Source organism: Vipera ursinii (genome assembly GCF_947247035.1).
Source record: "Vipera ursinii genome assembly, chromosome: 3".
Taxonomy (NCBI): Eukaryota; Metazoa; Chordata; class Lepidosauria; order Squamata; family Viperidae; genus Vipera; species Vipera ursinii.
The window spans coordinates 7,061,614-7,076,020 of NC_139516.1; the positions used below are offsets into that span (position 1 = coordinate 7,061,614).

General features: G+C 42.5%; 1 protein-coding gene across 1 annotated transcript in view; it reads right to left on the reverse strand.

The window, feature by feature from the left end:
* Positions 1-14,407, reverse strand: part of COL20A1 (collagen type XX alpha 1 chain) — a gene marked incomplete at its 5' end in the record, with an annotated part of 168,770 nt that overhangs the window by 78,154 nt on the left and 76,209 nt on the right. Inside the window, 3 exons of the mRNA XM_083358223.1 lie at positions 1,296-1,405; positions 3,982-4,124; positions 14,218-14,356. Of these exons, the coding sequence (XP_083214349.1) occupies positions 1,296-1,405; positions 3,982-4,124; positions 14,218-14,356 (392 nt within the window). The remainder of the gene's footprint in view (positions 1-1,295; positions 1,406-3,981; positions 4,125-14,217; positions 14,357-14,407) is intronic.

Genomic DNA, 14,407 nt, shown 5'->3' on the forward strand with positions numbered 1-14,407 from the left:
AACTGAATAGCTGCAGTGTGTCATGGTTCCGACAGATGAAACTCTTCAAAGAACTTCGAGGCATTGTTTACCTTAAAGAATCTTTATTTGAGTAGCATAGCCAAAAACTGAATTCCCCACCCCTGAGCACCTAGCATTAAAGCACAATTCCCTCCTCCAATTAACAGTCATAAATCACATTCCCCAATTAGCTTGAAGCGTGGGCTTCCTCTCTAGCTCTCCAGCCTGCCAATTCTTTATCGGCTCTGGGCTCAGTAACCTTGATTCTCACGCTACGTTTAGTGTTGTTATGTCTAGCTGGGCTCTCATTCACATCCCCCCTCCTCCCAGCATCATCTAACTCTGAAAGCAAAAGGGGGAAAAATGGCTACATTTCCATCTGTTGTCAACGCAAAAACATCCGATGTTAGCAGCGTTGACACAGTGATTCTCTTGACAACTGTTGCAAGAAGGATCATAAATTGGCGCAAAATTCACTTAACAACTGTTTCGTTTAGCCCACAGAAATTGTGGACTCAGTTGTGGTCATGAGTCAAGAACTGCCTGTAGTCACAGATGTCAAGTACAGTACAAGCAAATTTAAGTAGCAATTAGCAGGGGGGAAAAGGGGGGATGCAGAGAAAAAGAAGGGAGTTTCTAGAATACTTATAAAAGCCTTTATGTGTCTGTTTTGTTCTTTTAAAAGAACATGTTTTTATAACTATGATGTTTTCATTTCAACCTTTCCTCTTGAGCAAAGCTTGTTTTATGTATGTACATCTATTCATGTCACAGCTGTGTTCCTGACTTAATAACTGCAACGACTCACTTAACCATTGGGGCAAGAAAGGTCTTAAAATGGGGCAAAATTCACTTAACAAATGTCTCACTTAGCAACAGAAATTTTGGGCTCAATTTCGGTCGTAAGTCGAGGAAGACCTGTAAAGAGCAAACTAAGTTTTGAGGTGACCCCCTAATGACCTCCATTTAACTTTCGAATCTCTTCTAATATTTCCAGTCCTAAGATTTCTTTCGCTTTGCTAATTTTCTTTATCCTTCCACACATATTCTTGGATACTTGCATGCCTAAATTTATGTAGATTAGCACATCGCAACAGGAAAGAATTTTGTCCTTCATTATGATGCTGGCACACATCCCCAAATTTCAACATATGCGCATATAAACCTGCAAGCAAATGTTCTAGGCAGATTTTTAAAATTGTTATTTTGAAAAGTCAAAGAGAGGAGGAGGCAGTAGAAATTTGGGGGGGGGGGGGATTCTGAGCTTGTGAAAATCTCTTTTTTTGGAGAAGGACCTTATGAAAACTTCCGTAGAATATCTTCTTCACTTCCTGATGATCAAAGGTGACCTCTTCTATATCGGCTTCATGGTCCCGATGGAAATACGCCAAGGATTTCTTAAGAGCTGCAGGGGAAAAAAAGAAAGACAAATATACTGGAAAGTTTTACAAAATTCTCTGTAGCATCTTTCCTCGACCTAATACAGGCAGTCCTCGACTTACGACTAAAATTGAGTCCAACATTTCTGTTGCTGAGTGAGACACTTGTTAAGTGAATTTTTGCCTCATTTTATGACCCTCCTTGCCACAGTTGGTAAGTGAATCGTCGCAGTTGTTAAGTTAGTCAACTGGTTGTTTGAGTCAATCTGGCTTCCCCATTGATTTTGACCTTTTAAGAAGGTCGCAAAAGGTGATCACGCGACCCCGGGACACTGCAACTGTGATAAATGCACACAAGTTGGCAAGTGCCCGAATTTTAATCCTGTGACCATGGGGCTGCTGCAATAGTCTTAAAAATAGTCATAAATCACTTTTTTTCAGTGCCATGAACTGTTGTAAGTCAAGGACTACCTGTATGACATGGAAAGATTTGAAGTGCAGCATATCTGCAGATGCCACGTTGACCTAACTACCGTTACGAGCATGATCAGCAGAATGTAAAGCAAGAACAAAGGAACGCTTTGCAGACGTTTTACAACACAATCATCTTTTGCTTTGGCCATATTGGTGGATGACAGGAGCCATGGTCCGATCTACGATTCAGTGTTGATAGAAGACAAAAAGAAACAAAATAAAGCCAAACATAACTGTGAGAAACGGAAAATCCCATTGAGCATAACATAGACCATCACGGTCCATAGGAATCATGTGTGAACATGTTGCACATATTTACTATGCATTATCCATTCTGAATCTTCTGGTTTGGCAGCTCCAGACAGGAATATGATTGCCAAATGGAAATGGATTTGGTTGGGATGTAGAAAGAGTGGCAGAACCTGAGGGCAGAGTTAAAAGAGGAATCAGCCTAGAATCCCCTACGTAGCCACAAGCAAATTAAGCCCAACCTCCTTTGAATCCCATTGACCCTTATCTAACTCCAAACAGGGGCTAACTTTTGGTTGAGAAGATTCCTGTCCATAGGTATGAGTATCAACAAATCAGTTTAATTGGACCCTCATGAGTGGACCTGGTCTTTTGCACCTGACATATGCCATATATTGGCCTTCAGTTTCATAGAGCCCATGTTGTGATGAGTGGACACATGGTAGTCAGCAAAGCATGAAAAAGGAATTTATACAAGCCATCACAGATCAAGGTGCCTTTCAATGGGACTTTGATGTGTCAGATTTCACTGGGGACTTTAGTCCCAAGTGAAGGCAGAAATCAATGCTTCAGAGTCAGGAGAACAGAATAGAATAGAATAGAATAGAATAGAATAGAATAGAATAGAATAGAATAGAATAGAATAGAATAGAATAGAATAGAATAGAATAGAATAGAATAGAATAGAATGGAATGGAATGGAATTGGAAGGGTCCTTGGAGATCTTCTAGTCCAGTCCCCTGCTGAAGCAGGAGAACCTATACCATCTCAGACAGGTGATTGTCTAGTTTCTTCTTAAAAACCTCCAGTGATGGAGCACCCACGATTTCTGGAGGCAAGCTGTTCCACTGGTTAATTGTCCTCACTGTCAGGAAGTTTCTCCTTAATTCCAGGTTGCTTCTCTTTGGTCAGTTTCCAACCATTGTTTCTTTTCCTTCCCTCTGGTGCTCTGGTGAGCAACCTGGCCCCCTCTGCCTTGTGGCAGCCCCTCAGATACTGGAACACTGCTATTATATAATATTATATAATGTTTATCATCAGCTGCAGCTTAATGGCAAGGGCTTTGGATTCAGATGACTCTAACTCCAGCCTTCAGCTTAAAGAAATAGAGAGGCATTGACAGAAAAACCTTCCCCAGGTAAAGTTCTGAAGAACGTCTCAAACTGAGACACTGGAGAACTGCTGGTGGAGTATTAAAAAAAGGAGCTAAGAATAAAACCCAATTAAAGTACCACACAGAACCAGGACCTTCAACCAGCAATATTAAAAAAAAATAATTAAGAAGAACCAAACCAACTGCCATCATCAAACCAGGTACCGTAGTGATAATTTTGGAGAAGACATTCCACAGCTGGGAGGCCTGAAGGGCTTCATATGTAGGAGCAACAGAATCCCCTCCCAGGAGGTTACCATCAAGGCTGCTAACTTCGGATGTTTTTGCTTTGACAACCTATGGAAATGCAACAACCATTTTCCTTCTTACGTTTTACTCTTAGAGTTGGAGTTAGGGTTAGATGGTGCTGGGGCAGGGGGAGGAGGAGGAGGAATGTGCATGGGAGTTTAGTTAGACATAACAATATTGGAACAGTGTGAGAATCAAGGCTTTTTTAAAAAAAATAAGCCATGATAAGAAATGGCAAGTTGGAGAACCAGAGGGAAGCCTGCATTTCAAACCAATTGGAGAATGTGATTTATGACTGTTAATCGGAGGAGGGAATGGTGCTTTGATACTATGTGCTCAGGGGGAGGGGAATTCAGATTTTGGCTTCGACTATGTACGTGCCGATGTTGTGCTTCTCAAATAAAGATTCTTTTAACGTCTCGAAGTTCTTTGAAGAGTTTCATCTCTCGGAACCATGACAGTTACATCTCTACTTACGATCAAGAATGATGCTGAGAAGTGGCTGGAAGTCCTCATCTGTTATCTGCCAGATAGAAAAGGCCTCCCGGGGATTTTCTGGTAGAAGGCGGAGTAGGAAAGCAATGGTATATTCAGTTGGAAGCCCAAAAGGTAACACCTCACTGTGGAAACAACATAGAGATCCTTCTATGAAATACCTTCGGGTGAAGAGCATAAGGTCATCATGGGGTTATATAAAGGACAGCACCCTGCCTTATATCAACGTTATATGTATGGAACCACAGAGGTGGACATGAGGGCAGGTGTTACTTAGTCCAACCCCTTGCTTGGTGCAGGAGAACATCACTGACAGAGGACCATCCAGCTTCATCTGAAGTCCTCCAAGGAAGAACTGACCACTGTCTCCTACAATAATAATAATAATAATAATAATAATAATAATAATAATAATAATAATAATAATAATAATAGGTAAAGGTAAAGGTTCCCCCGCACATGCGTGCTAGTCGTTTCCGACTCTAGGGGCCGGTGCTCATCTCCGTTTCATAGCCGAAGAGCCAGCGTTTGTCCGAGGACGTCTCCGTGGTCATGTGGCCGGCATGACTAGACGCCAAAGGCGCACGGAACGCTGTTACCTTCCCACCAGAGTGGTCCCTATTTTTCTACTTGCATTTTTTACGTGCTTTCGAACTGCTAGGTGGGCAGAAGCTGGGACGAGTAACAGGCGCTCACTCTGTTACGCGGCACTCAGGATTCGACCCGCCAAACTGCCGACCTTCTGATCGACAAGCTCAGCGTCCTAACCCACTGAGCCACCGCGTCCCTAATAATAATAATAATAATAATAATAATAATAATAATAATAATAATAATAATAATAATAATAATAATATAAAGTTGGAAGGGACCTTAGAGGTCATCTAGTCCAACCCCCTGCTCAGGCAGGAAACCCTATACCCTTTCGGACAAATGGCTGTCCAGTCTCTTCTTAAAAACTTCCAGTGTTGGAGCTGTATGGCTTCTACAGGCTATTGATAGTACTGTGACAGAAGATTGTTAAGTTGCTTGTCCCAAAGGGGCTTTTTCAAAAGGCCACTGCACTGTCTTTTTGTTTTTTTCCCCTTGAAGACAAAAAACTGACAGTCAGAGCTGAAGAAGCTTCTTGGATGAGAAGTGAAATGCCTTCAAGAAAAAAACAAACAAACAAAGTCCAGTTGTCTTTTGAAAAAGCCCCTTTGGGACAACATGACCTGGATGACTGGGAATCTTCAGGGATATTAAGTTGCTTCAATCCAGTTCCATTTAACGGTCTTCCATCCAATGGTCTTTTACTTTGGTGACTGGTTGTTTCAGAAAAGTAAATCAAAATTACCATCTCCATGGGCAATGATTAGTTCCTGGAAGGGGGACTATAAAGAAATCCTTGGTTGGCTAGTCCCAGAAATTGGAGAGGGGAGGGGGGAAACAAAAACAAATGGATTAACCTCTCTGTTTTGTGACCTTCATGGAATCATAGGGCTGGGAGAGACCATGGAGGTAATAATAATAATAATAATAATAATAATAATAATAATAATAATAATAATAATAATAATAATAATAATAATAATAATAATAATAATAATAATAATAAGAAGAAGAAGAAGAAGAAGAAGAAGAAGAAGAAGAAGAAGAAGAAGAAGAAGAAGAAGAAGAAGAAGAAGAAGAAGAAGTTGGAAGGGACCTTGGAGGTCATCTAGTCCAACCCCCTGCTCAGGCAGGAAACCCTATACCATTTCAGGCAAATGGCTGTCCAGTCTCTTCTTAAAAACTTTCAGTGTTGGAGCATTCACTGCTTCTGGAGGCAGATTGTTCCACTGGTTAAATTGTTCTAACTGTCAGGAAGTTTCTCCTTAGTTCTAGGTTGCTTCTCTCCTTGACGGGTTTCCATCCGTTGCTTCTTGTCCTGCCTTCAGGTGCTTTAGAGAATAGATTGACTCCCTCTTCTTTCTGGCAGCCCCTGAGATATTGGATCACTGCTATCATGTCACCCCTCACCCTTCTCTTTGTTTAACTACACATACCCAATTCCAGCAACCCTTCCCTATATGTTTTGGCCTCCAGTCCCCCAATCATCTTTGTTGATCTTCTCTGTACTCTTTCTAGAGTCTCGACATCTTTTTTACATCGTGGTGACCAAAACTGGATGTAGTATTCCAGGTGTGGCCTTGCCAAGGCATTGTAAAGTGGAATTAGTACTTCACTAGTCATCTAGTTCAATCCCTTGCCCAAAGCAGGTGATCCTAAACCATTCTGGACAAATGGCTGTTTAATCTCTTCTTAAATACCTCCAATGATGGATCACCCTAACTACTGTACCTCAGGCAGGCTGTTCCTTGGCTAATTGTTTTCTCACTGTCAGGAAATGTCTCTTTAGTGCCAATTTCAAATCAATTTTGCCCATCAGTTTGTTCACGGCTGTCTCATGGAAGTGGCCAGCATTTTGGCATGGTGCCATGTGTCATGTGCTCCCCTTCTGCGACCTTCCGACAAGCAAAGTCAATGGGATCCATTTAGCAACCAGGTTACTAACTGAACAATTGCAGTGATTCACTTGACAGCTGTGGCAAGCAAGGTCATAAATGGGGCAGAACTCACTTAACAACTCTCTGACCTAGCAAAGAAAAAATTGGGCTCAGTTGTGACCGTGACTCAACTGTTGTGATTCAGGGTCAGCCTGTGGGTTCGGGAGTTGGGTCGGACGACTCAGAGGAGGAGGAGGGGGGTGTTGAAGAGCTTGCTGAGGGGGTTGGACAGCTTGATGAGAGCCCCCAGCAAGGCCCCTCTCATCTGGTCACGATGCAGACCCAGCTGTGTGAGCCTGACAGCGTGGATGAAGATGACCCACAGCTGGCCCTGTTCAAGGACGCCCGACGCAGGAGGCAGTCAATCAGGAGTAAACAGAGGAAGGCAATGGGGCACCTCGGAAGGAGGCAGAGAAAAGCCACGCCCTGAACTGTATAAAAGGGGAATGCGTGGGGGGGCTGGTTTGCTGAAGGCAACCGCTTGATTAGTTCCTGTTTCATAGCTCCTGTTTCATGGTTGGTGTCTTGTTTTGCTCTTGTTTTATGTGAATAAATTTGGCAGGCTTCATTCCAGCCTCTTGCCGTTTGTAAAGGGGTCGTCCCTGCTTTTGCTGCAGGGCCAGTAGCAGGCTGGTACAGAACATCAACCTGCAACGTGGCTAAGGACATAGGGGGCCTGCCATCTAGAACTTTCTTAATATAGTTGTTGCTAGTTTTTGGTTTTTTTTACTTAATGTAAATGTATTGGCGTCAATAAACTGAAAAGTGGGATATAATCCGAAGTTCACCTCAAATGCTACTTGACTAAGGAAGAAATGCAATAAATATCTTCTTTGATGTCTTATTTTAATAAGTGATCGGAAAGTTGGTTTGCCACAGCAATTTAAATTTTGTTCCTCTGTGCTGGCTGGCATGAAAAATAATGCTATTTGAAAGTAAATGACAGCTGGTGCATTTGATAGCTGGTGCCGTTTTGTGGTTAAGAAGTAGAGCTGCAAAACAGTCCTTTGATTGAATTTCACCCCTTCCATCCTCATACCAATTTTAATCAAGTCATTCTGATGGATTTAGGTAATCTAAGATTAATAATAATGTTCTGTATTACAAGATTATTGTGAGGGTCTTAATGGAGAACAGGTGAAGGGAGCTGATGCAAAGGGTTAACAAAAAAAATAAGCTCCAAATAGGTTGAGGAGAGAGAAAAACAACATGAAATGCCAAAACAGCATTTGGATGAAAATGTCAGAGGCAAATTTCAATAAATGTAGTCCTTGACTTACAGCCATCCGTTTACTGACGGTTCAAAGTTACAGCGGCACTGAAAAAAGTGACTTATGACCAGTTTTTCACGCTTGTGACCATTGCAGCCTATCCATGGTCACATCAACAAAATTCGGATGCTTTGCAACTGGTATTTGTGCATTTATGACAGCTGCAGTGTCCTGGGATCTTGTGATCACCACTTGTAACTTCCCAGTTGGCTTCCAACAAGCAAACTCAATGAAGTCAGATTCACTTAACGACCGCATGCATCAGTTAACAACTGCAGTGATTCACTTAACAAATGTGGCAAACAAATTGTCATAAAATTGGGCAAAATTCACTTAACAACTTAGCCTTTGGGCTAAATTGTGATTGTAAGTTAAGGACTACCTCTACCAGATTGAAAACTGGTACCGTAATATAAAATTTTGGCTTTATCTTAATAGAAGCAACCTTTCTGTTTGGACATGGCTCACAGTGCACCATCATTAAATGGCTTATGTAGTTTTTAAATTTATTCATTGAGGTGACATCATAAGCCTTTATAAATCCTTAGTAAGACCACAACTAGAATCATGCATCCAATTTTGGTCACCACACTACAAAAAAGGATGTTGAGACTTTTGGGTGGGGGGGAAGTGCAAAGAAGAGCAACTAAGATGATTAAAGGCCTGGAGGCAAAAACATACGAAGAACGGAATTGGGTATGGCCAGTCTAGAGAAAAGAAAGACTAGGGGTGACATGATAGCAGTATTCCAATATTTGAGGGGCTGCCACAAAGAAGAAGGGGTCAACTTATTTTCCAAAGCACCAGAAGGCAAGACAAGAAATGATGGGAATTAGTCAAGGAGAGAAGCAACCTGGAATTGAGGAGAAACTTCCTAACAGTGAGGACAATTAACCAGTGGAACAGCCTGCCTTCGGACATTGTGGGTGCTTTATCCCTTGAGGTTTTTAAGCAGAGATTGAACAGCTGCTTGTGCAAGATGGTATAGGGTCTCCTGCTTGAGCAGGGGGCTGGACTACAAGACCCCCAGGGTCCCTTCCAGCATTATTCTGATTGATTGATCTCCAAGAATTCCAAACCATTTTGACCTTTGGACTTTAGGAACAGTAGACCCAATGCCATTGAATTGGATTACACTTTAGTCCAGAGGTCTTCAAACTTGGCCCTTTTATGACTTGTGGACTTCAACTCCCAGAATTCTTCAGCCAGGCACACTGGCTGAGCAATTCTGGGACTTGAAGTCCACAAGTCATAAAAGGGCCAAGTTTGAAGAACCCTGCTTTAGTCCATTCATGGTGACCAGGCAGTTGCATTGTTGGATTCCAAAGATCTAAAGGCTATCTAGGCTAAGCTACCACATCCTTAGTAAAGGTGAAGGTAAATGTTTTCCCTGTCCAGTAGCGTCCAACTCTAGGGAGCAATGCTTATCTCCATTTCTTAGCCAAAAACCTCCAAGGTCCCTTCCAACTCTGTTATTCTGTTACTCTGCTAAAACCTATATAAATGCTTTGATTGCCTTGTCCTGAAGAAGACCAGTCTTGCATCAAAGCTGGCTTCATTTTTGCTTGGAGTAAAATACTACATCTACTCTAACTCAATTGTGTCCATACTTCTAGCACCGAATAAGTCAATTTTAGAATCAAGAGTTGAGAGTCTTAAAAAAAAACCACACACCTAGATTTAGACTTGCTGGGCTAAAGCATGACAAACCCTTGTTCTATTAATCCAGCTTTCTCCCGAACCATTGGATTATAATACCCACAATTCCTAACCTTTTTTTTCCTGAAGGATAACAGGCTGAGAAGGCCCGTTAGTTTTTGACTAGTCAAGGAAACCCACATATTATTGCTTTGGTCCATGTTGATTGTTCCTTTTTAATGACCAGATAATCACAAATTTGTTGTTGTTGTTAGTTGCGAAGTCATGTCTGACCCATTGTGACCCCATGGGCAATGTTCCTCCAGGCTTTCCTGTCCTCTACCATCTTCTGGAGTCCAGTTAAGCTCACACCTACTGCTTCAGTGACTCCATCGAGCCACCTCATTCTCTGTCGTCCCCTTCTTCTCTTGCCCTCAACCTTTCCCAGCATTAGGCTCTTCTCCAGTGAGTCCTTCCTTCTCATTAGGTGGCCAAAGTATTTGGGTTTCAACTTCAGGATCTGGCCTTCTAAAGAGCAGTCAGGGTTGATCTCCTCTAGGACTGACCGGTTTGATCGCCTTGCAGTCCAAGGGACTCGCAGGAGTCTTCTCCAGCACCAGAGTTCAAAGGCTTCAATTCTTTGGCGCTCAGCCTTTCTTATGGTCCCGCTTTCACTGCCATACATTGCAACTGGGAAGACCATAGCCTTGACTATACGCACTTTTGTTGACAGGGTGATGTCTCTGCTTTTTAGTGTGCTGTCTAGATTTGCCATGGCTTTCGTCCCCAGGAGCAAGCGTCTTTTAATTTCTTGACTGCAATTCAGGATTTTTTTTCCCTCTTTGGAACAACATTCAAATTTCCTTCAAACTCAGCTAGGGAGACTTTCCTATTTGTTTGTTTTAAACTTCCACAAGTTCTGGGTGTAAGAGGAAACTAATCTGAGCATTTTAACGAAGGGTACCCGGGGGAATCTCACAATTCAATATGAAAAGGCTTAGCTTCTTTCAACAAGATTACAATTATCCTTATGTTTCAGCAATTGAACTTAAAAAGGAAGTTACAACTGCTTTGCAATAAGCCAGTCTGTATCAATTTGCTAAGTTGTTGGCTATAATAGAATCAAATGGCATATTTGCTGAATTATTATGAAGCTCGGATTACAAAGAGGACTGAGAAACTCTTTAACATACAAAGTCATATTCCCAACTACTGGAAATCTACCTATCTGCTATGCAACTTGAAGAGAACATACGCATTAGAGAGACTTGTAATTATGCAGTAGAATGTTTAGAAGTGGAATTAGAAAAACATATGGATTATAAAGACTTATAATGAAAGTGTAGTATGAAGGATGGATGGATGAATGGAAGGATGGATAGAGCTAGGGAGGGAGGGAGGGATGATGAAGGGTGGATGGATGATGAAGATGCATGGATGGATGGTGAAGATGGATAGATGGATTATGAAAATGGATTAATGGAGGGAGGGAGGGAAGGATGCATAGCTGCAATTGTGTGATTGAAGCCCCACCCCCTCTCTTTACATGAATGTATTTTGTGCATCAACAACCTAAGATATGCAGATGATACCACTCTAATGGCAGAAAGTGAAGAGGAACTAAAGAGCCTCATGTTGCGGGTGAAGAAGGAGAGTGCAAAACTTGGGTTGAAACTAAACATTAAGAAAACCAAGATCATGGCATCTGGCCCTCTCAATTCCTGGCAAATAGATGGGGAAGAAATGGAGGTAGTGACAGATTTTATTTTCCTGAGCTCCAAGATCACCGGAGACGAGGACTGCAGCCAAGAAATTAAAAGACACTTGCTCCTGGGGAGGAAAGCCATGGCAAATCTAGACAGCACACTAAAAAGCAGAGACATCACCCTGCCAACAAAAGTGCGTATAGTCAAGGCTATGGTCTTCCCAGTTGCAATGTATGGCAGTGAAAGTTGGACCATAAGAAAGGCTGAGTGCCAAAGAATTGAGGCCTTTGAACTGTGGTGTTGGAGAAGACTCCTGCGAGTCCCTTGGACTGCAAGGCGATCAAACCGGTCAGTCCTAGAGGAGATCAACCCTGACTGCTCTTTAGAAGGCCAGATCCTGAAGCTGAAACTCAAATCCTTTGGCCACCTAATGAGAAGGAAGGACTCACTGGAGAACAGCCTCATGCTGGGAAAGGTTGAGGGCAAAAGAAGAAGGGGACGACAGAGAATGAGGTGGCTGGATGGAGTCACTGAAGCAGTAGGCATGAGCTTAAATGGACCCCAGAAGATGATAGAGGACAGGAAGGCCTGGAGGAACGTTGTCCATGGAGTCGCGATGGGTCAGACACGACTTTGCAACTAACAACAACAACAACATTTTGTGCATTATATTATTATGCTTTAGAGTAGGTTATGCAATTTGCTTGCAGCCATGGACTGCATTTGTTTGTTTGTTTGTTGCCTTTTCAATGATATCATTTTGTTCTTGTTTCTGTTGGTGTTCTGGCTTACATCATGAACCAAATGAAACATTAATCATTCCAGATAAGTGGTTGTCCAGTCTCTTTTTGAAAACCTCCAGTGATGGAGCTCCCACGACTTCCACAGACAAGCCATTCCACTGATTAATTGTTCTCATTGTCAGGAAATTTCTCCTTGGTTCCTGGTCTCCATCCTTTGCTTCTCGTCCTGCTCTAAGGAGCTGTGGAGAATAGGCTAACTCCCATTTGTCTGTGAGAGACCCTCAAGTACAAACACTACCATATCATCCATAGACCTTGTTTGTTAGATTAGACCAGGGGTAGGCAACCTTGGCTCTTTTATGTCTCATGGACTTCAACTCCCAGAATTCCTGAGCCAGCATGGCTCAGCTTGGAAACCTCTCCCTTTCCCCTCAGCATGGCTGGCTCAGGAATTCTGGGAGTTGAAGTCCACGAGTCATGAGGGGGCCATAGTTCCCCCATGCTGGCTCAGGAATTCTGGGAGTTGAAGTCCACGAGTCATAAAAGAGCCAAGGTTGCCTACCCCTGTGACTAGACATATCTAATTCCCTCAATCATTCACCATATGGTTTAGCCTCTAAACTCTGATCATCTTTGTTGCTCTTCTCTCTTTATCCATCCATTCATCTATCTATCCATCCATCCATCTATCCATCCACCTATCCATCCATCCATCCATCTATCCATCTATCCATCCACCCACCTATCCATCTATCCATCCGTCCGTCCGTCCGTCCATCTGTCTGTCTGTCTGTCTATCTCCATCCATCCATCCATTGAACTCTTGCTCAACTGCAGCTTCTAAAAAGCAAGGTCTTAAGTGTGTCTTTAGAAAATTATACCCAGCATTGCTATAATTTTGGAATTGTACAATGCTGGAATTGTCTCTGTTTGAAAGCTTAACCACGACATCTAGAAGGTGTCACTGCTTCCATCAAGACAGCAAAATTAATATTGCACATTGGGCTTCAATCTTCACTGCTCTGAATCGTGCCTGCAGTATTGTGGCCCACAGACACACAGGTAGAAAACGGGTGGGGTTTGCCTTGCTGCTTTTGTCCCTCTTGCTGGTGCTGCTGGTCCTTGATGGCATGATGAACAGAGATCATGAATATACATACTAAATGCCTGCAGTTCCTTCAATCTGAACGTCTCTAAAAATGCTGATTGGATTTTTAATTTAATTTCCTTTTTCCATCCTAAGGGAAAGTTGCAAACTGTATGAGAAGTAGGAAAGCATATTGGCAGGCCTCAGAGCTCTAGATATTTTTTTAAAAAAAATCATTTTAGAGAATTTAATAAGCATGTAGGGGAATATTGAAGTGTTTGTGAGACAACCCTTCTACTGTCTTAATACAATAAAGAGACTGTCAAGCAATGGGACTCATTTGGAGCTATCCAAGGTCCTGTTTAGCAGAGACATCACCCTGCCAACAAAAGTGTGTATAGTCAGTTGCAATGTATGGCAGTGAAAGTTGGACCATAAGAAAGGCTGAGCACCAAAGAATTGAAGCCTTTGAACTATGGTGCTGGAGAAGACACCTGCGAGTCCCTTGGACTGCAAGGCAATCATACCGGTCAGTCCTAGAGGAGATCAACCCTGACTGCTCTTTAGAAGGCCAGATCATGAAGTTGAAACTCAAATACTTTGGCCACCTCATGAGAAGGAAGGACTCACTGGAGAAGAGCCTAATGCTGGGAAAGGTTGAGGGCAAGAGAAGAATGGGACGACAGAGAATGAGGTGGCTGGATGGAGTCACTGAACCAGTAGGTGTGAGCTTAAAGAGACTCCAGAAGATGGTAGAGGACAAAAAGGCCTGGAGGAACATTGTCCATGGGGTCACGATGGGTCGGACATGACTTTGCAAATAACAACAACACAACAACAAGGTCCTGTTTGGGGACTCCTTGGTGCTCTCTGAGCTGGGTTGTTTTCTTGCAGTGGTTCCATTACCAAATGAAACACTGATTATATTACCTAGTATGGTAATGAAATGTCTGCAAGAAAACAATCCAGCTCAGAGAGCACCAAGGACCCCATAGTGCAACCCTGAGCTATAAATATTCTCTTCTGAAAGTCTTGCTTCCTTGCTGTGTTTTGCTTAGTTTCACTGTGGATATGTTGAGACAACCCAGCCTGTTGGGTGAATATAGGATTCTGTGAATTCTGTCAACTGCCCATCCCAGTGGATTAATTTGATATGAACTTGTCATAGTGCAAGCACATAACAGAATGCCTGTGGGAAGCTAATCCATTTACAGTCAAGCTTCCTTAATTATTTTCTCTTGTCACCTTGTTTTCCGGGTTAGCTGGATATCTCTGTAGAGGGTGTAGGTGTGAGTTCCCAAGAAGATGTAAGGTTCCATAGCAATCCCCTTAATGGAGGCATATTCCTTGTCCATCAATCCAAATGCCTCCATCATGTCAAAACCTGTGAAAAGTAGAACATATTGATCATGTAAACCAGTGATTCCTAACCACA